The sequence below is a fragment of the Oryctolagus cuniculus genome, chromosome 9 (assembly GCF_964237555.1).
Source record: "Oryctolagus cuniculus chromosome 9, mOryCun1.1, whole genome shotgun sequence".
NCBI lineage: Eukaryota > Metazoa > Chordata > Mammalia > Lagomorpha > Leporidae > Oryctolagus > Oryctolagus cuniculus.
In genome coordinates, this window is record NC_091440.1 from 102,971,030 (window position 1) to 102,990,912 (window position 19,883).

General features: G+C 53.0%; 1 protein-coding gene and 1 long non-coding RNA gene across 2 annotated transcripts in view; one reads left to right on the top strand and one right to left on the bottom strand.

Moving 5' to 3' along the window:
- On the top strand, nt 1-4,394 carry LOC138843858 (uncharacterized). The gene is made up of 2 exons (XR_011378978.1): nt 1-128; nt 1,495-4,394. It is a non-coding gene; the product is annotated as an uncharacterized lncRNA (long non-coding RNA).
- NCAPD2 (non-SMC condensin I complex subunit D2) overlaps nt 1,465-19,883 on the bottom strand; it is a 27,738-nt gene continuing 9,319 nt past the window's right edge. The window contains exons 7-32 of the mRNA XM_002712870.5: nt 19,342-19,469; nt 19,148-19,271; nt 18,819-18,966; nt 15,234-15,431; nt 14,802-14,936; nt 14,619-14,706; nt 14,358-14,538; nt 10,564-10,688; nt 9,990-10,220; nt 9,540-9,714; nt 9,192-9,276; nt 7,124-7,257; nt 6,708-6,840; nt 6,528-6,612; nt 6,279-6,446; nt 5,870-6,042; nt 5,121-5,232; nt 4,916-5,039; nt 4,680-4,835; nt 3,822-3,999; nt 3,643-3,737; nt 3,185-3,265; nt 2,893-3,076; nt 2,209-2,335; nt 1,972-2,115; nt 1,465-1,780 (exon numbers count right to left, since the gene is read on the bottom strand). Of these exons, the coding sequence (XP_002712916.3) occupies nt 1,695-1,780; nt 1,972-2,115; nt 2,209-2,335; nt 2,893-3,076; nt 3,185-3,265; nt 3,643-3,737; nt 3,822-3,999; nt 4,680-4,835; nt 4,916-5,039; nt 5,121-5,232; nt 5,870-6,042; nt 6,279-6,446; nt 6,528-6,612; nt 6,708-6,840; nt 7,124-7,257; nt 9,192-9,276; nt 9,540-9,714; nt 9,990-10,220; nt 10,564-10,688; nt 14,358-14,538; nt 14,619-14,706; nt 14,802-14,936; nt 15,234-15,431; nt 18,819-18,966; nt 19,148-19,271; nt 19,342-19,469 (3,598 nt within the window). The 3' untranslated portion in view covers nt 1,465-1,694. The remainder of the gene's footprint in view (nt 1,781-1,971; nt 2,116-2,208; nt 2,336-2,892; nt 3,077-3,184; nt 3,266-3,642; nt 3,738-3,821; nt 4,000-4,679; nt 4,836-4,915; nt 5,040-5,120; nt 5,233-5,869; nt 6,043-6,278; nt 6,447-6,527; nt 6,613-6,707; nt 6,841-7,123; nt 7,258-9,191; nt 9,277-9,539; nt 9,715-9,989; nt 10,221-10,563; nt 10,689-14,357; nt 14,539-14,618; nt 14,707-14,801; nt 14,937-15,233; nt 15,432-18,818; nt 18,967-19,147; nt 19,272-19,341; nt 19,470-19,883) is intronic.

Consider the following 19,883-nt stretch of genomic DNA (forward strand, 5'->3'; position numbering starts at 1 on the left):
TGTGTGCAGGGGATGTTGGGGGCAGGGCGAGTCCAGCAGAGGAGGGAAGGTGGAGCAGAGATCTCAGCACGAAGTGGGAATATCCCCGTCTGCGAGGCAGAGGAGGGGATCCGTTCCCCTCTAGCCAGGTGAAGAGCCTGGGCGGGGCCAGGCTGGTGGGCTGAGGATGGAGGAAGGGCTGAGCGCTGGGTTAGCAGGGGTGGGTGGGGTGGAGTGGACATTGCCTTCAGCAGGTGCAGGGGAAGGGGAGATCCTGGGGCCTCTTTGCTAGCCCAGCGGAACCTGACACCCGCCCCCTGCCCTTCTAGCCTAAAAGCTTGCGGCTAAGTTTAGCCTGCGGCCTGGTGATAACCTTTGCTTAAAAGGAAGAGAGCACGAAGTCCTGCACCCCACTCGGCCCCACGGCCTGGCCTTTCTGGGAGTGCCCTCCCTCCTTGGGCCCTAGAGCCAAGGCTGTGTCCACGTCTGGCAGCTGTCTGCAGGGCCGGTGCCCAGGCTGTTGGAGAGCAGCAGGAGGCGGGCGAGAGGGCTGGGAGGTGCCGCAATGCGAATGCAATGCAGCGTGCTGATGGTGAGGGGTGGCAGCGCTGCAGTGCAGTGGGGGGAGCAGAGGCCTTCCAGGACTCAGCCACTCAGCCTCCCTGTCCAGCCGTGGCTCCCCGGGAGCATTAACCCTTTCCCGCCAAGGCCTTCGGGATTCCGAGCTACCATGTGCCTCTTGGCCTCTGCTTGCGGCTTTTCCTTACTGTACTCTGCCAGCAACAGCGGGAGCGTGACTGACATGGTGTGCTGTTGTCATGACAGCAGAGACACTAGGATGGTCACGACTGCTGCTCACTGCCTCCCGGCACAGGTGACTCAGCAGAGATTTGGGGAACCTGAAGGGTGCACAGGCTTGAGGGCAGCACAGCGGCAGCAGCCTGCATGGGCTGCGCTGCACCTGCTGCAGTCCCTTAATGGGGGCGAGGAGTCCTTGGGGGACAGACTCTGTCTCCCAGAGCTGTTCTTCCATGGGCCTGGCCAGGCTTCAGCGAGGGGAGCAGGATCACAAGGTGGGTGGGTGGGTAGGGCAGACAGGGGACGCCAACCCTTGGTCTAGAACAGGGTTTCTCAACCTCAGCACTATTGACATTTGGGGCCAAATAATTGTTGGGAGGGCTGTCCCCTCGCTGCGCAAGGTAGGATGTTTAGCAACATCCCTGGCCTTCGCCCGCGGGACCGGGCAGACTGCAGCTTGGGAAGCTCTGATCTGAGGAGGCCTGGACACCAGGTCTCCGTGACGGCCATCCTGTCACGTGTGCAGCGGTGAGGATGCTGGGAAGGGAGAGGTGAGGCCTGAGGGAGCACGAAACTCGTCTGAGAGCGAGATAGGCCCTGGGCCTCGGCTTCTCTGCACTGTGGGCCTCTATCTGCTGCTTCAGTCTGATGTGGAAAAGAACCAAAGACAAGTCGAGGAAAAGCATCTAAAAGTATAAAAACCACATTTATTCACAGGGAAACGGGGAGTCAACAAGTAGTGCAGGCAGCGGGACTGAGGCCAGCAAGGCGAGTTGAAGAGAAACGTTTGTGCCCTGAAGGCTGCTTCAGCGTTAAAAACACAAGGAGGCAGGAGAGTACTTTCCAGGGGCGTGGGCTGAGGTCCGGCCATCTCCTAAGATCCCTGCACAGCAGGGAGGGGACAGGCAGGCGACGCCCTAGGACCTGCGCCTGCGGGTGCTGGCTCGGCGGAGGGGGGTTGTCTTCTTGGGTGTCTCTTCTTCCGTCATCTCTGCTGACAGCTCTAGAGGGAGAATCAGAGGAGGAAGAAAACGCTGAGTCACAGACATGAAAAAATAAGTCCGAGAACAGATGGAAGCTTCGGACCATGCTACGGAACTCAAGCCCCACCGCCGGGGGAGGCTGGCGGTCCGGTGGATCTGCACTCAGCGGGCGCAGGACCAGCCGCCCCCAGGGCCACACAGAGCGCCCTACCGTCCTCGCTGGACTCGTCGCTGGAGAAGACGATTTTGGGTTTCTTTTTGAAAGCTCGCTGCTGGGTGTGTGGCTGGCGACGGGTGGGCCGGCGGGCCATGGGCGTGGCGAAGTCACTGTCTGAGGCTGCCTGGTGCCTGGGGGCTGGAAGGGGCAAGGAGCCGGGTTCAGACAGGGGACCGGGCACCGCGTCCTGAGGGGCGGTCCCAGCGGTGGCACCCGGGCTGCCCACCATACCTGGGGCCGGCTTCTTGGCTGACGGGGCTCTCTGGCTACCCCCTTGGCCCATCTCAAGCTCCTCTACTCCATCCAAGCCTCTGGTGTGACAGGCCCGAAGCTTCTGCTCAAATTCATCTATCATGGCCTGGAGGGAAAAGGAGATTAGGAGCAGGCCTGGAGACAGTTACGGGGCCATGAGAGACATGGTAGGAACTTCACTGCCCAATACTGAGTGGGAAAGGTCCTCCGAGGGCTACCCGCACACTGCAGGACCCCAACGGGATCCCGCTGTGAAAAGCAGAGCCCTGGACACGCTGGGACAGGGAGGACAGGCAGGCTCGGTCCTCTGTGACGCGGTCGTGAGGGCACGTGTCACGTGGAGTGCGCCGCGGTGCAATGATGGCCTGGGGGCTGCGTACCCACACAGGTTCTAGCCGTAACGGGGCGGTGAGGCGGGGAGCTGGGCACGGGTACACGGCATTTCTATACTCTGGCTCAATTTTGCTTTCAATACAAAACTGCTTTCAAAAACAAAAGCTGTCTTTAAGAGAAAAGAAGCAGGAACCCGAGACAGGACGATGGGGCGTGAGGCCGCTCTGGGAACTGACAGGTGCAGCAGTCGGGCACCACAGAGCCTCCGCCGCGGCTGGGGGAGCGGACCCCGCGAAGCAGCACTGGGACAGTGGCGCCCGGCCCGCGCACCTTGCTCTCGGGCTTGGCCCCGCGCCGCAGCTTGCCCACGACCGACAAGAAGGCGCTGAAGACCGACTCATCTGACAGTTTGTCTCCAAAGCAGTCAAAGCTGTCCAGCATCTTGCGGAGGCCTCGCTCCGTGAGGGGCAGCTGTGCCACGCAGTAGGCCAGGTCCCGGTGCTGCCGCTCGGTTCTGCACGTGGGAAGGGCCGTGTGGGGAGAGTGAGACCAGGGGTGACGACTCTGCCCTCCCCTGCTGCCCCTTGCGGCCCCGGGGATGCCACAGGGCGCCTCTGTGTACCGGGCGGTGCGGAAGCGCTGGCACAGCTTCTCCACCAAGCTCTCGGTCTGCTTGTCCTTGGTGATGTAGGAGAGCAGCTGCCTGCGGGAAGGGGAGGGGAGGGTGTGCGATGCCAGCCAAGACCAACCCTGGGCCCCGCCCAGCACCACTTTCCCGCTCACACCCTTGCCCCTCTAGGGCAGCGACTGGGCTGTGACCCCGGCCCGCCTCACTGCTCCTCTCACCCTCACCCTGTATCAGACGGGCGCGCCCACCCCTGCGGAAATGCAGGTGCACAGGAAGTCCGCCAGCCACCTCCCTCCACCTGAGCAACTGTCTTAGTGCATTCTCCAGAACGCCCTGATCCCCAGAGGGCACAGAGAGGTCAAGCGAGTGCTGAAGGCTGTGCAGCTGCCGCAGCTACAGAGCAGGCAGCGGGCCGTGCTCTACGTGAGGAAGGTGCCCAGCCGGGAACCTACTTCATGATGGTGCGGAAAGGCTCCTCCTCCACCCCAGCCTCGGGGTCTGACAGGCGGCTGATGATGTCCGGGAGCAGGTTGTAGACAGCGTTGCCCTGTGAGGGAGAGTCGCGCTGAAGAGGTGCAGTGACCCACATACTCCCCGTGCAGTGAGCCCAGGCCGCCTCGCGGCCGCGTACCTTATGTGAAAGCTCATTGAAGAAGTTCTTGGCCAGGGCGGCGATCTGAGGCTCGGGGTCGATGAGCAGCACAGCCATCTCGCTCACCTGCCCCTTCACCTTCACCATGTCCTTTAGGATCAGGTGGGTCATCACCAGCCCTGCTGTCTTGCGCACTTGGGGAGCTGGGTCCCGGAGACTAGGAATGAAAGCTCAAGTCACTGGAGCCCAGCCCTCTGGGTTACCCTGTAATACTGGTAGGGGAGGCCCTGGCAGGCATCTGTTACCTCACAGCACGCCATTCTAGAAGCACTTAGAAAGCTGCCTAGAGTTGAAAGCCAGACAGGAGCTTTAATAATCCCTTTAGGCTAGGGAGATTACTGACGCCATAAACAAGAGTGTCAAATTGTTAAGTCAACAACAGGAGTCACTGTGTACTTACTTCTCATGTGGGATCTGTCCTTAATGTGTTGTCCAATGTGAAGTAATGCTATAACTAGTACTGAAACAGTATTTTACACTTTGTGTTTCTGTGTGGGTGCAAACTGATGAAATCTTTACGTAATATATACTAAATCGATCTTCTGTATATAATTGAAAATGAATCTTGATGTGAATGGAATGGGAGAGGGAGCAGGAGATGGGAGGGGTGTGAGTGGGAGGGAAATTATGGGGGGGAAGCCATTGTAATCCATTAACTATACTTTGGAAATTTATATTTACTAAATAAAAAATAAATTAAAAAAAATCCCTTTAGGGTCAAGTAGCAAGCAGATGTTCAAGGTAATGCTAGTCTAGGGGGAGAGTCTTAGCGATTCCCACGCCAGCTCCAGACTGCCAGAGCTCGGAGGCCGCTGGGGCGGCGTCAGGGATCCTTACCGAGCATAGAGGTGCGGGGTCCAGGGGTCCACCAGGTTGGGGAAGCGGATGGCCAGGTCCCCGGTAGCAACCATGAGATTAGACCGCACCGTGGGGAGGGAGGACTTCTCCAGCATGGTGAACAGAAGACGCAGCTGGGTGTCACAGAAAGTGGCACTAGGGGCGAGGAGAGGGCCATCAGGGAAGCCCTGTCCTCTCGGTCCCCCTTGAGAAGGCGGGGCCGGCCCACGATCTACCTGATCATGCAGAACTTGCCGAGAGCGAGCGAAGCAGCCGCAGCGAGGTCTGGGTTGCTGTAGAGGCCAGGGTTGTTGCAGACTTTGAGCAGCAGCGGGACGAAGGCAGCCAGCACTTGTTTGCCTGTCGGGAGCACAGCTCGAGGTTCAGGGCAGGTTACCTCCCTGGTGGGCGGGGGCTGTGCCCACCCGGCTACTCCCTCACCGTCCAAGAGTTCCATCTCGCAGATGCTGCGGACGAGCTCTGCCTCCGTGTCGTCGGCGGTAGCCCCGGCCAGTCCCAGCTCCTCCTCCATGGCGGTCTCAGAGCCCGTGTTCTGAAAGCGGGTCACAAACAGGGGGGTCACAAACAACATTTTTGCGTTCAGCCTGATACTCCACTTTGCGTGAGCACATCTGAGCTGAGGCGAGTTCTGCCAAACCATTCAGACTTGTGTGAAGAGAAAGGACTCGAATCAAACAGGCAAAGAGCTAGGTCCCCTATATTTGTTTTCAGGTTGCCACCGTGTTTCTACTTCTCTTAATTCAGCCTCACAAAAGAATGTGCTGCAAATGGCCAACAGAAGGACCATGCCAGGCAAGGGCTCAAGGTCCCAAGGCTCTGTCATACCTGTCTGCAAGACAGCTGGCTCTGAGGGAGGACGAGTGGTTCCATCAGGTGCCAGGCCGGCAGCACGGGCAGGGAAGGGGGCCGGGTGTGAGCATGTTCCAACAAACGCTGCTGCCGTCAGACCCCCTTACACGGGGGTCTCTAACACCCTGAGACTGTTCCCGCTTTGTGCACACTGACTTTCCCGGGACAGTAGCAACAGAGACCGAGCATCCCTCCACTGGAGGGACGCACAGCTCCCCCGCAGGAAACGTCCTGTCCTGTCCTGTCCTGTCCTGAGCCGCGAGAAGCCACGGGGAAATGCATGCCTCGGGAGTAAGCCCAGCTGCCCACGCTTCGCTCACCTTCTCCTTTGGCTCCTTGGTCTTGTGCTCCTGTTCTTCCCGGAGAACTCGCCGCCGACAGAGCTCTCCGCTCACTGCCTGTTCCAAGTGCACCAGCTGCTGCAGAGCCACGTCCCCCGCCAGGGACAGCAGATTCATCAACAGGAAAGTGGGGAGCATTGGGACGGCCTCCTCTGGAGCAAAGACATAACCAAGTCCCCTCAAGCCTGAACCTGGTCTTTACTGATTGTCTGCTTGCTCAAACCCGTGAAGAAGAGGTGGGGGGGTGGGTGTGGGCGTGGGGCTGGGGGTGGAGGGGACTGGCCCAGCTTCTGCCAGTGTGGGCTCTGGTGGCAGTGGCTTCTGGCCCCGCAAGAACAGCAGAAGCTGGCTGCCCCCTGCTGGGCCCTCCGTGCCTCTGCTCACTTACTCTGGCCCTCCTGGGATGGGCTCTTCTCCTCCAGCTTCTCCAGGGCCTGCTTCGCACAGCCCTGCAAGATCCGGGCACAGATCACCTCGGGGCCCTCAGCCAGTTGGTAAATGAGGGCCACGGCCACCTCTTTGAATGGGATCCAGAGTGGGTCTGGGTGCACAAAGCCTGCAGAGAGGAGGGGAAAGCTGTTCAGTGCGCTGCAGACAAGGGGCCCAGTTCTGCCCAGCACCCTTCTTGCTGGCCCACCTTTCGTGACCAAGTCCTGCAGTCGCTCAAATAACCTGTGTTCCTGAGGCAGCCGGAAGGGAGGCTGACGCTTGCCCAGAGAAGGCTGAGGGAAGCAAGAGAGATACAAAGTGGCTGCGTGCAGAGGGCCAGTGGGAGACCTCGGCTCTGCTCCCCCTGGACACCGCCACCCCTGCTTACCTTCCTCCTGTCAGAGATGTTGGCAATGGCATGGCACACCTGCTGGGCCAGCCTGTAGTCCTGCGGGGCCTTCTCCTCCAGCCCGAGGCTCACCAGCGTGTCCAAATTGCTTCCCACAATTTCTGGCTTTCCTCTGGGGGAAGGAAACCACAGAGTTAAAGGCAGCCCTGGACAGGGCTATGTGGGGGACACAAGGCTGATGGAAGTACATGCCAGCCCCCAACACAGGGCAGCCCTGGGGTCCCTTTTGCTCTACTGAATGCCACTGTTCCCAGCAGGCAGGGGGCCGCCCCCTCCTTGTTTGCTTTCCCGTTCAGGGAGCAGGGCTCGCCAGCCTGCCTGCCGTCACTGCAGGCAGAGAGCTTCCTCAGAAGCCTCCTCCAGGTCTGCCCGACTGCCTGCGGGCTGGGCCTCACCGTGCCAGCATGCCGAGCAGCATGACAGAGCAGCAGCGCTCCAGGGACGAGCAGGGGACCTTCTCGGTGGCCCGCTCCCATAGCAGCTGGATCACCGCTGGCTTCAGCTCGTCCTTCTGCACGAACTCACGAAGCTGGAAGAGAAAAGAGAAAAGATTCAGGCCAAAACCTCACAATTCCCTTTTCTCGCTCCATGTCTCTGAGGATGCCGCTAATGACCTGAAGTGGGGGCAAGCAATACTTAGGATAAGGGGAGAGCAAGGAGGCCTGAGGAGGAGGTACTTCCGGTCTCTACATTTTTACTCTTGTACTTTGAAAACTGTTTATTCAAGTGACACATCAAAACTGACTGTTATGCATTCCAGGTGGGTCCTGACTACATTCTAGAGATTTCTAGGTTTTTCTGCTGTTACTACAAGCTCAAACTGTCTAAAATGAAGCCAACATCCTTTTTTGCCTTTACATGTTACCAACAGTACCAACACTCTGCTAGTTACATATGCTTACAATCTCAGTCACCTGATTTTTTTTTTAAGTCTACTGGTTCAATCCCCAGATGCCTGCAACAGCTAGGGCTGGAGCGGGCCAAACACTGCTGCTTCCAGGGTGCACATTAGCAGAAAGCTGGACTGGAAGTGGAGGCAGGATCGCACTCCTGGCGTTCCAACATGGGACGCAGGTATCTGAGGCACAGCCTAACCTGCTGCAAACAATGCCTACCCCAGTCACCTCATTTTTCAGGAATCAGATACTTATTCCTATTTTGCCTTTAGGATCTGTCTTCTTTTTTTTTTTTTTTTTTTTTTTTTGACAGGCAGAGTGGACAGTGAGAGAGAGAGACAGAGAGAAAGGTCTTCCTTTGCTGTTGGTTCACCCTCCAATGGCCGCCGCGGCCGGCGCGCTGCGGCCGGCGCACCGCGCTGAGGATCTGTCTTCTTTTAAGTCCAACTCTGCAGCGATCCCTCCTGCCCCTGCCACCGCACGGCTACGGCAGCCCCCTTCCTGCCCTGTCCTCAGCTTCTCGGAGCAGCCGGGATGCTATTGCAGACACGTTTCTCCCCGCCACACGCCCGCTGCTCACGGATCTGAAATAGCTCCCCTTGCCCTGTCGTAGGGGCTCCTGACTAGGAGCCAGCCCATGAGCTCCCTCCCAGGCTCCTGCCTCACCCCATTGAGGAGGAAAGGTGGCAGGTGGTAGTGCTCCTCCAAGGACACTGTGCGAGCCAGCACCTCCTCCACTTCCGTCCCCACAGCACAAACGCTCCAGAGCAAGTTGGCCTTGTGAAAGTGCTGGGACCGCGGGCTAACAAAGTCGAAATCCTGGACTCCTGAGGGGATCCAGGGACCTCACAGTTCAGCTCCAACTCACATTCTGAACTTTATCGTCTCTTCTGCCTAAGAATTTTGAGCCGCAAACAAAGCGTTTTCCTTGAGCTTACAGTAAGTAAGGGCTCTTGCTTAGGTTCTGTTTGCAGCGTTCTTCCTCCTGTCTTCCCCCACAGAGGTCCTTCCACCTGCAGGAGACTTCCCGTGGCCACGCCACCCCCAGCCTTCTCCCTCCCGCTCTGCACTCCTGAGGACAGCACAGAAGCTGAAGGTTGTCGAGTTCTGCCTGACTCTGGGGTCACACTTCAGCCAGCAGGACCTCATGGGGTAGTTGGGAGAGTTAAGCAAGTTAATATGAGCCAAGTGCTCACAACAGTGCCTGGGCTGTCTGTCTGGTGCGATGCTGAAGACACCAGCTGGGCTTTGTCCACTGTCTCTCTGCCTTTCACAAAAATAAACATTCTAAAATCTACTTTAGAAAACCACAACAGTGCCTGGCATCTACATGCCAGGCAAGCGGTGTTGCTGTTGTCTAATTATCATCGTCACTCATCACTTGTGCTACCCAATTCTGGCACTTGTCCACCTGCTGCACTGCTGTAAGAATGTGCTCTGTTTCCTGTCGCCCGCTGGACGCCGTCTCCTTTAAGGCTGGGCTATGGAAACGAGCAGCTTCAGCCCCTGCAGGGCTGACCAGGCGCTCCTCACTAACACCTGCTGCATAAACCGTGAGAAGACTTACGATTTCCTCGAGACACTGCATGGTCCCAACTGAGGCATCCACTAGCAGCAAGGAGAGGTTCTGAATCAAAGCCTGGGCCTTGGCTCTGAGGGGAACAGAAGAGATGCGGGCGTAAAGATGGACTGGCTGAGGCTGGCCAACAGGTTGTCGGGGCTCTCCCACCATCGCATCAAATCACTGCTCAGGCTGGGCGTCACTGGACACGCTGCCCAGTCTGACCCCAGTGTGGACCCGCCTGTGGACTGGCACCTCCTCTGCAGGAATGCCCTCCCCGTTCCCTTAGAGACTAGAAGGGCCTATGAGAAGCTGGGCTCGCGCAGTCAGCAGAGGTGAAAGTCCTCCACGCACCTGGCCGAGTCCCCTTTGGTGTTGAGGTAGAGCTGGCGGTAGGCGTTAAGCACAGCTTCCCGGACACCAGGCTCCTTAGACCAGATGAGAGGCAGCATGCGGCGCACCCCAAACAGGGCCTGGGGTACCCCAAATTGGAACACCATCACAAAAAATTCAATCACCTCCTGTACCACTGAGAGGACAGACACAAATGTCACCCATCTACTTGGCAAAACGCTCCTAATACCTAAAGAAAGAATATGTCATTTGCCTGAGAAGGCTGGCTTCCTGCAACACCTCATTGTGAAGAACTCTGTGTGTTACAATATATAATCAACAAGGGGCTTTACAAAGCAAACAGAAGTGTCCTCGCTTTCTAAATAAGCAGTCAGATCATCATTAAAATGTGGACAAGACCAGGGCTCCAACCCCAGGACCCAGTCCCCATAGAAAGTGGCTCCAGCATACCTGTGGTTGTGTTTTCATACATCATCTTGCTAATGATGCCGATGGCCTCTGTAATTTTGCGAGAGAAGTTGTAGGCATCCTGCAGGTACTGCACCAGCATCTCCTGCTTCACCAGGTCATCGCTGCCCCGGGCCTCCTCCAGCTCTGACGCGCTGGTCTTGTCCGTACTGACAGGCTGCTCCGGGCCTGTGTTCTCTGCCTGGGGATTCTTCTGCGTGGCAACTGCTGGGCCTGGGAGTTACACAAGGACAGCGTGGTTTTTGTTCAAGGGTAATGGGGGAATCCAATAGCTATCAAGATCCCTCAATATTTTCTTCCACAATGTGAAGGTACAAAATTAGAACCTACTCTAAAATATTTCTCAAAAAAGACCCTCCAAGGACCTCTGGAGTCTGGAGAGCTACCCTGTGATTATCAGTCTTAGGTCCCGGGGCTGCTTCCATTCAGAGCAAAAGCACTGCCAACTGCCTCCTGGCCTCTTTCCGACCAGGTTCTGTCAGCCTGGCCAGCGTCCGGCGTATAAAGTAAATGCTCCATAAACACGAGTACAGATGTTGTTTGAAGAAGGGATTACCTTTGAAGATGGTCGCTAAGACATTCAGGAACCTGGTCTCCTCCGAATCCTCTGGGTCTACATGACTGAAGGGCTTGGACTCGGGGAAGTGGCCTGTGGCTTCGCGGGTGAGAATGATGGCCTGTCTGAAAGGATGCCAGCCTGTCACCAACTTGGCCCCCACCACAGGGTCACTGCAGCCTTCTGCAAGGGAGCCTCTCATGATTCCATCAAGTCCCCGGACCTATGCCCAAAGAAAAGGAACACTCCTCACGCTTACACAGCTGAGCAGGACACACGAAGGGGCGGGACCCACACACTCCCTGAAGATGCCCTTGTCCCATGTCAGAGTGCCTGGGTTGACTCCACTTCCTGTCAGTGCAGATCCTGAGAGGCAGGTGATGGCCCAAGTACTGTCACTGCATGTGGAGACCTGGATTGGGTGCCTGGCTCCCGATCAGCCCAACCCTGGCAGACGCAGGCCACTGGGTGAGTGAACCAGTGGATGGGAGTATTCTTTCTCTTTCTCAAATTGAAACAAACAAATAAACGAAAACACTTGATCGAGGCCTTCAATGTCTGGCATGAAGTTGGAGGCAGGAGCTGGAGGCAGGAACTAAACCTGGGAACTTTGATGCGGGATGCAAGAGTCTCAACTGCCTGGCTAGACACCAGCTCCAGCTTTTACAAGTTTTTTTTTAAGATTTATTTATTTATTTGAAAGGCAGAGTTACAGAGGCAGAGGCAGAGAGAGAGAGAGAGGTCTTTCATCTGCTGGTTTACTCCCCAGGTGGAAGTAGAGTAGCCGGGACTTGAACCGGCGCCCATATAGGATGCCAGTGATACAGGCAGCAGCTTTACCCACTATGCCACAGTGCTGGCCCCTAGTTTTAAAACCATAAAATTACCCATTTAAAAACTTGGCTAACTGAAAGTTAAGAAAAAGGGCCAGTGTTGTGGTATAGTGGGTTAGGATGCCTTTTGTAGTACCAACTTCCTACATTGGCACGAGTTCGAGTCCTGGCTGCTCCGCTTTTTATCCAGCTCCCTGCTAATGTGCCTGGGAAGCAGTGGAAGATGGCCCAAGTGCCTGGGCCCTTGTACCCATGTGGGAGACCCAGAGGAAGCTCCTGGCTCCTGGCTTCATTCTGGCCCAATCTTGGCCATTGCAACCATTTGGGAAGTCAACCAGTGGATGGAAGATCTCTGTCTCTCCTCTCTCTCTTTTCAAGGCTTTTTTTTTTTTTTTTTTTTTTTTGGACAGGTAGAATTACAGACAGTGAGAGAGAAACAGAGAGAAAGGTCTTCCTTCAGTTGGTTCACTCTGCAAATGGCCGCAACGGACAGAGCTGCGCCAATCCAAAGCCAGGAGCCAGGTGCTTCTTCCTGGTTTCCCATGCAGGTGCAGGGGCCCAAGCATCTGGGCCATCCTCCACTGCTTTCCCAAGCCACAGCAGAGAGCTGGACTGGAAGAGAAGCAACTGGGACTAGAACCAGCGCCCATATGGGATGCTGGCACCGCAGGCGGAGGATTAACCTAGTGCACCACAGCACCGGCCCCTCTGTAACTCTTTCAAATAAATGAATAAATCTTAAAAAGAAATTAAGAAAAAAATAAAATTTAATAGTTGCCTAATGACTGTAAATTCACACAATGGGATTCTATGTAGCCATAAAAAAACCAAGGAAGCTATCTGTGTATATATACATGATTGAGGGGTCGCACTGTGGCACAGCAGGTTAAGCTGCTACCTGCAAAGCTGGCATCCTATATGGGAGCCAGTTTGAGTCCTGGTTGCTCCTCTTCCGATCCAGCTCCCTACTAATAGCCTGGGAAAAGCAACAGAAGATGGCCCCTGCACCCATGTGGGAGACCTAGATGGAGTTTCAGGTTCCTGGTTTTGGAATGATCCAGTCCTGGCTGTTGCAGTCATCTGGAGAGTGAACCAGTAGATGGAATCAATCAATCAATCTCTCTCTCTCTCTCTCTCTCTCTCCCCCTTTCTCCACAACTCTGCCTTTCAAAAAAAAAAAAAAAAAAAAAAATCTTAAAAAAATTTAATTGAAAAAAGCAAGGTGCCAGGACGATGGATAGAGAATTCTATTACTTGTGCAGAAAGGGGAAAAAGAACATAGGTTTGATTGGCTATCTGTGTGCTACCTTTAGGATAATTCTCAATAAATGTTGCTCTTGGGGCAGGTATTTGGCATAGTGCTGACATTCTGCCCTGGAGCGCCTCCTGAATTCTAGCTTCCTGCTGGTGCTGATGCATATTCTGGGAGGCAGCAGAAATGACTCCGTAGAGGTGGATCTGTGCCACCCATGTGGGAGACCTGGATTGATTTCTTGGCTCCTGGCTCTGATTGGACAAGCCAGGGCTGTTGTGGCCATTTGGGGAGTGAACCAGCAGATGAGAGCTGTCTTTCAGAAAAAAAAAAAAAAAAAAAAAAAAGTTTTGTTGTAATATGTTTAAAACATAGTAGCTGGAAGCAAAACAACTCTGCTTTCATAATCTAAAGCCTTAGGTCAAGTTCTACTATTTACTAGCTGTGCGTGTGACAGGCGAGCCAACTAACCCAATCTGTTTCCTTGTCTGCAAAATGGGCAAGACAATCTGATAACATCAGCTGCCCAAAGTTACACAAACTTAAAGCAAATTATACAACAAGCAGAAGAAAAGCTGCTGGCTGTTAGACCACAAATTTTAGTCATTAAGATCTTATCCCAGCATCTATTGGTAAGCATTTCTGAAGGAGGGGGTGCAATCTCTTTTTATTTATTTATTTTGAAAGAGTTAACAAAGAGAAACAGAGGGGGAGACAGAGAGAGAAAGAGATCTTCCATCTGTTGGCTCACTACCCAGGTGACTACAACAGGCCAGGAGCTTCATCCCAGTCTCCCACATGGGTGACAGGGGCCCCGGCACTTGGGCCATCTTCCACTGCTTTCCCAGGTGCATTAGCAGGGAGCTGGACTGGAAGTAGAGCAGCCGGGACACCAACAGGTGGCCACATGGGATGCCTGCACTGCAGATGGCAGCCTAACCCACTGTGCCACAATGTAGGTCCTGAACATTTTTAACATGAGAAGAAATCTGCCAGTTGATAGGAGAAAAGACTAGAATGCTTGGAGGAAGAAGAAAGCAGCAGTTCTAAAACTACAGTGCTCATACTCTGGCAAAATTCGGAGACACTGGAGAGATAGTAGAGCCAGAAGGTAAACCAGCCTCCCCCTACAACAGCCTAATTTGGTAAGAATCAGGGAAGCAACTGTGGCTAAGGGTTAAGGACAGCTCTCACTAAGGGCTCGCTAAACTGCTTTGAAGTTCCAGGCACACGAACTCTGGGAGGGATCCTTTCTCTAAGACCAGGGCTCATACAAGGCTGATTTGAAGACCAAGGTAGTTATATTAAGCAAGTTCGATATTTGTTGGCCCAGAGTTCAAAATTAGGAAGTCATTAGAGATGAGTTAATGGATGTCTTTACTTTTATAGATAGCAAAAGTAAGATACAGAAAGTTAAGCAAGTTACTCAAGATTACACAAATAGAATTCTATCTACAGGACTTCTTCAAATGAAGGGGACTGATGTTTAATTACAATAAAATATATTTAGTTGTCTGAGTAGTCTTTTAAAACCTTTATGGAAGTAGCAAAGCATGCCAATGCCTTGATCAGACCATCACTATATACAAACACCTACTAACACCCGATTGCAGTATACCTTAAGTACAGTTCATGTTAAAGAAATCTTGTGTAAGATTCTCAAAGGCTACCTCTACGCCTAAACACAGAATACTGATTCTTCCACATACTTGTAGCTGGCTTTGGCAAGCAGCTGACGGATGCGTCTCTCCACGTCTTCAGCAGTCTCAGTACTAGCGATTTGCTCAGGAATCTCCTCTTCCTCCTGGGGAGGCTGCAGAAGCTGCTGCAGCGTGGACTTCAGCTCCGGCAGCATGGCTTCCCACTCCTCCGCGGGGTCGAGTTCTGCAGCTGCATGACAGTCTCACGTAAGTCCCTCTCACCGGAGCTGCCGGCTGTGGGGGTGAGGACTGCTAGTCGGTAATACTCACAGGCAGCTGCAGCTTGCCTCTGGGCTCTCATCTCTTGTAATTTCTGGGTCTCCTTCTGCAGTGGTCCAGCAAGGTCAGTATCACTAAGCTGTCAAGGTAAAATGAACATCAGAGTCACTAAGTGACCCAGTTTCATCCTTCTAGTTAAATTCTTTCTCTTTTAGAGAGACCAAGTCTACTTACCTTGCAGGAAAAGGGATTATTGGCCAGAAAACTGGCCAGCAGCTGGATGGCATTTTTGCACACCAGCACTGACTTGTCTGCCAGACGTCCCACTGCTAAGGCCACCACAGCCTGGAACCGGGTCAGGGGCAGAGCCTACAGGAGGAAGGCAGAATAGGATCAGTTTCCATCTCAGCATCCACGCTGTCCAAGGTGACCTGGGAGTGTACCCTGAACCAACTACTTGTTCATTGTAAAGAAGCTTTATGTGGGACGTAAAATAGGTGCAGAATTCTCTCTGTGGTGGGTAAGACACATTACAGTCCTTAAATGGAGCCAGGCATCCTTATTCTTAGTAGAGGAAGACTTACTGCTGGTAGTAAATGAACTCTAGGCTCTTCCTTTGGGGAGACGTTATCTTTGGCTGTATATCTCACACAGAAGCATGCTCACCTTCTGCTGAACGATACGGGTGAACAACTGCAAAACCCGGCTCCGCACAAAGGAGTTGACGTCATGGCCGTGGGCTTGCAAGGTATCCAAGAACTGGTCTCTGGTTTCTCGGGCTGCTTCCTCCAGCTGATCGCCATTCAGGACCTGCAGTACCATCTCTGCCATGGCTGCTAGCACAGCATTGCGCATCACGTAATTCTAGGGGTGAGAAATCAAGTAGGTATGAACCTCTGTACTCATTTCCTGAAACTCTTGCGCCCATCCAGACACAAAGAAGAGGCAAGGCCTTTTTTTTTTTTTAAGATTTACTTATTTATTTGAAGGGCAGAGTTAACAGAGAGAGACAGACAGACAGTGAGATCTTCCATCTGCTGGTTCACTTTCCAAATGATCACAAAGGCTGGAGTTGAGCTGGTCCAAAGCCACGAGCCAGGCCCTTCTTCTGGGTCTCCCATATGGGTACAGGGGTCCAAGCACTTGGAATGTCTTCCACTGCTTTCCCAGGCCATTGGCAGGGAGCTGGATCAGAAGTGGAGCAGCTGGGAATTGAACCAGCACCTGTATTGGATGCTGGTGCCGCAGGCAGGAGCTTTACCCATAATGCTATGGTGCCACCTTTAGTCAAGGTTAAGCTTGCTTGTGCTCAGCTATGACTTTTTTGGTCAACGGCCTAGGTAATCATGCCCAAGATCACAGCTGAATCCCAGAGACTTGTCAGCTCAGAGGAGAACACAGGGACAAAACAAGAGCTCAAACCAAGTTCCCAAAAGGCTCACCTAGGTAAGCATGGTGGTAACTGAACATGAAATAGCATTCATCCACCAAGATGCATTTGAGAAGCATTTACTACTATATTTCAATGAGGTCCTTTTATAAATTTATTTAATTTTTTGAAAGGCAGAGAGCAGGGCCGGCGCCGTGGCTCAGTGGGTTAATCCTCCGCATGTGGTGCCAGCATCCCATATGGGCGCTGGTTCTAATCCTGGCTACCCCTTTTCCAATCCAGCTCTCTGCTATGGCCTTGGAAAGCAGTAGAAGATAGCCTAAGTCCTTGGGCCCCTGCACACGCATGGGAGACCTGAAAGAAGCTCCTGGCTTCTGGCTTTGGATCGGCACAGCTCCGGCTGTTGCCACCATCTGGGGAGTGAACTAATGGAAGGAAGACCTCTCTCTGTGTCTCTCCCTCTCCAAACAGATCTGTCATCTGCTGATTTAATCCCTAAATACCCACAACAGCTGAGGCTGGGCTAGGCTAAAGCCAGGAGCTAGAAACTCAATCCAGGTCTCCCGTGTGGGTAGCAGGGACCAAAATACTTGAGCCATCACCTGCTGCCTTGCCAGGGTGATCATCAGTAAGAAGGTGAACTCAGGACAGAGTGAGGACTCAAACAAGGTACACCAATGTGGGAAGTGGGCGTTTCAGGCAGTGTCTTAACTGCTAAGCCAAATGCCTGCTTGCCCCCACCTGAGGTCTTAAAGCCTTAAATTCTTTTTTTTGTTTTTTAAAGATTTATTATTTATTTTACTTGAAAGGCAGAGTTAGAGAAAGTGAGAGAGTGAGAGGGAAAGAAAGAGATCTTCTATCTGCTGGTTCACTTCCCAAATGGCTACAATGGTCAGGGCTGGGGCCAGGCTGAAGTCAAGTCCTCCATCTTTTGTCTCCTATAGGGAGACAGGGGTCCGAGTATTTGGGCCATCTTCCGCTGCCTTCCCAGGCACATCAGCAAGGAGCTGGATTGGAAGTGGAGCAGTCAGGACTAGAATTGGTGCTCCGATATGAATGCCAGCATCGCAGCCAATAGCTTCCGTTGCTGTGTCACAACCTGGCCGTCTTTAATTCTTACTTATAAATATCCTCTTTCCACACTTGATTTTAGCCAAAAGGCCGAGAAGCGATAATATCCTCTTTCCTCCTACACTTTACTGATGGAAACTGAGACAAAGAAAAGCAGAAATCAAGAGCCAGCATTGTGGTGTGGCAGGTTAAGCCACTGGCTGCAATGCTGGTATCACATATGGGAGTGCCAGGTCAAGTCCAGCCATTCTGCTGCTGCTTCTTCTTCTTCTTTTTTTTTTTTTTTTAAAGATTTATTATTTATTTGAAAGTCTGAGTTACACAGAGAGAGGAGGAGAGGCAGAGAGAGAGAGAGAGAGAGAGAGAGAAAGTCCTCCATCCGCTGGTTCATTCCCCTGTTGGCTGCAATGACCAGAGCTGCACTGATCTGAAGCCAGAAGCCAGGAGCCAGGAGCCTTCTCCAGGTCTCCCACACAGGTGCAGGGGCCCAAGGACTTGGACCATCTTCTATTGCTTTCCCAGGCCATAGCAGAGAGCTGGATCAGAAGTGGAGCAGCCCGGACTCGAACCGGCGCCCATGTGGGATGCCAGCTCACAGGTGGCGGGGCTTTATCTGCTACGCCACAGTGCCGGCCCCTGCTCTGCTTCTGATCCAGCTCCCTGCTAATGTGACTGGGAATGTAAAAGATGATGGCCCAAGTCCTTGGGCCCCTGCCATCCATATCGGAGACCTGGATGGAGCTCCTGGTTCCTGGCTTTGGCCTGGCCCAGACCTAGCTGTTGTGGTCATTTGGGGAAATGAACCAGCAGATGTAAGACTTCTCTTTCTCTCTCTGTTGCACTACCTTCTAAATAAATAATAAGTAAAGCTTAAAAAAAAAAAAAAAAAAAACCAGCAGAAAACAGCTCCAGAGCATCAAGCAAGTCAAGTCCCTGACAACATCTGGTGGAGAATGGAGTAGAGGGTTCTTGCCAAGCCAAGAGATAGAGAACATGGACTACAAAGTTAAAGTGAATTAGATAAACGGGGGATTGTCTTTTCTCCTTGACATTCGCCTAGGAGTGCCCAGCATCAGTTAGGGAAGCAGACAGGTCAGCATTCAGGGATGAGAGAATGAGAGATGACAAGGGTTGATTGGAGAAAGGACCAGGTTTGGCAAAAGCAGGGCAAACCAGATGGTAGGAAGAGGGAAGGAGGGCACTCAGAATCAAAGCCGAGTCACTTTCAACAGACTGAAGCTGTGGAACTGTTATTTCACCCGCTAGACCTGGATAAACCCAGCACAACACTGAAATAAGATTAATAAAGGATCCCTTGTTCAATAAACTGGAACTGTTTCACTGCCCTAGTGATAAGCCTGAACAACGTTGCTTCCTATGAAAGTTTTCTCATCCTGTTAAGAAATAGCTGGGGCAGGTATCTGACACAGAGGTTGAGGCACTGCTTGGAATACCTGCATCCCATATCAGAGTGTCTGGGTTCAAGTCCTGGCACAGCCCCCAATTCTAGATTCCTGCTAGTGCACACCCTGGAAAGTAGCAGGTGATGGGCCACGTACTTGGGTCCTTGTCACTCATGGGAACCATGAGGCCCACATGAAGTTCTTGGCCCCCAGCTCAAGCCTGGCTATTGTGGGCATTTGGGGAGTGAACTAATAGATGGGAGATTAAACTCTCTCTGCCTTCCAAATAAAATTAAAAAGTTAAAATAATATAAAAAGGAAATAGCCTTTCAATAACGGACTTAATGTGTCCAAGAGAACCTCAGCACTTCCAAGCAGTCTACCTACCTCTCCGTCCAGATGATCGAGCAGAATGCACATGCTGGACATCAGGATAGCTGGGACACGTTCTGCAAGTTCTGTCAGGAAGGCTGCAAAGCCCTTTGCCCCTGAAGGATCCCGGCTCAGCTCCTGGGGACATTTCTGTCCAATCTCTCTACGAAACGAAGGAAACACAGCTGCAGCAAGGCAGCTCAGAGATTCAGCTCCCAGTAAGGGAAGGTAAGAATCGTGTCTAATGTCTGATGGAATCTACTGCTGCAGGAATGTAATTCCTATCTTTCTTTATCCCTCCTTGAGGAAAATGGGAATTAGGAACTTGAGAAAGGAAGAATCACCTTACAATCTCTCCCACTATGCTCTTCATTCCATAATCTGTCGCCCATAGACTCACAGCCGCCACCAGCACAGGTGCCAGGTGTTCAAAGTGCTGCAGCATCTGAATGATCTTCACAGTGGCACCTGTGGATGTACGCGCATGAGAAATGGTGGGCAAAATGCAAAAGGTAGAGCAGGTGGAGGGATAACTTACTGAGCATGTGGTTATAACGTGTCAGGGCCACACCAAGCAGGTGTGTTATGGCTTCCCGTGTGGGCCGGTTCTTCTGGTGATTGATGGTGGGGTTCTCCAGAAGGCGATAGCAACAGCCAGTAACCAAACTGAGAAATGCAGAAAATAGACAAGCAGATCAGCTGTCTGGATTCATTCCTATCAGGGCCTCTGTTCAATGACTAAAGCCCCCAAAGTTGGAGTCTGCTCATTTTCACCCTCCAAGCGCCTTCTGTATCAAGTTGCTTTGCTGATCCCAGCTGGGTACGTTCCTGCCTTCAAGATCACCAGCACTGTAGAACAGTAGGTAAAGCTGCCACCTGCAATGCTGGCGTCCCCTATGAGCACTCGTTCATGTCCTGGCTGCTTTACTTCCTATCCAGCCAGGCTAAGTCCCAGCCACTCTGCTTCTGATGCAGCTCCCTGCTAATGGCCTGGGAAAGCAGCAGATTGGAGATGGAGCAGCCGGGGCATGAACTGGCACCCGTATGGGATGTAGGTGCAACAGCTGGAGGCTTTACTGG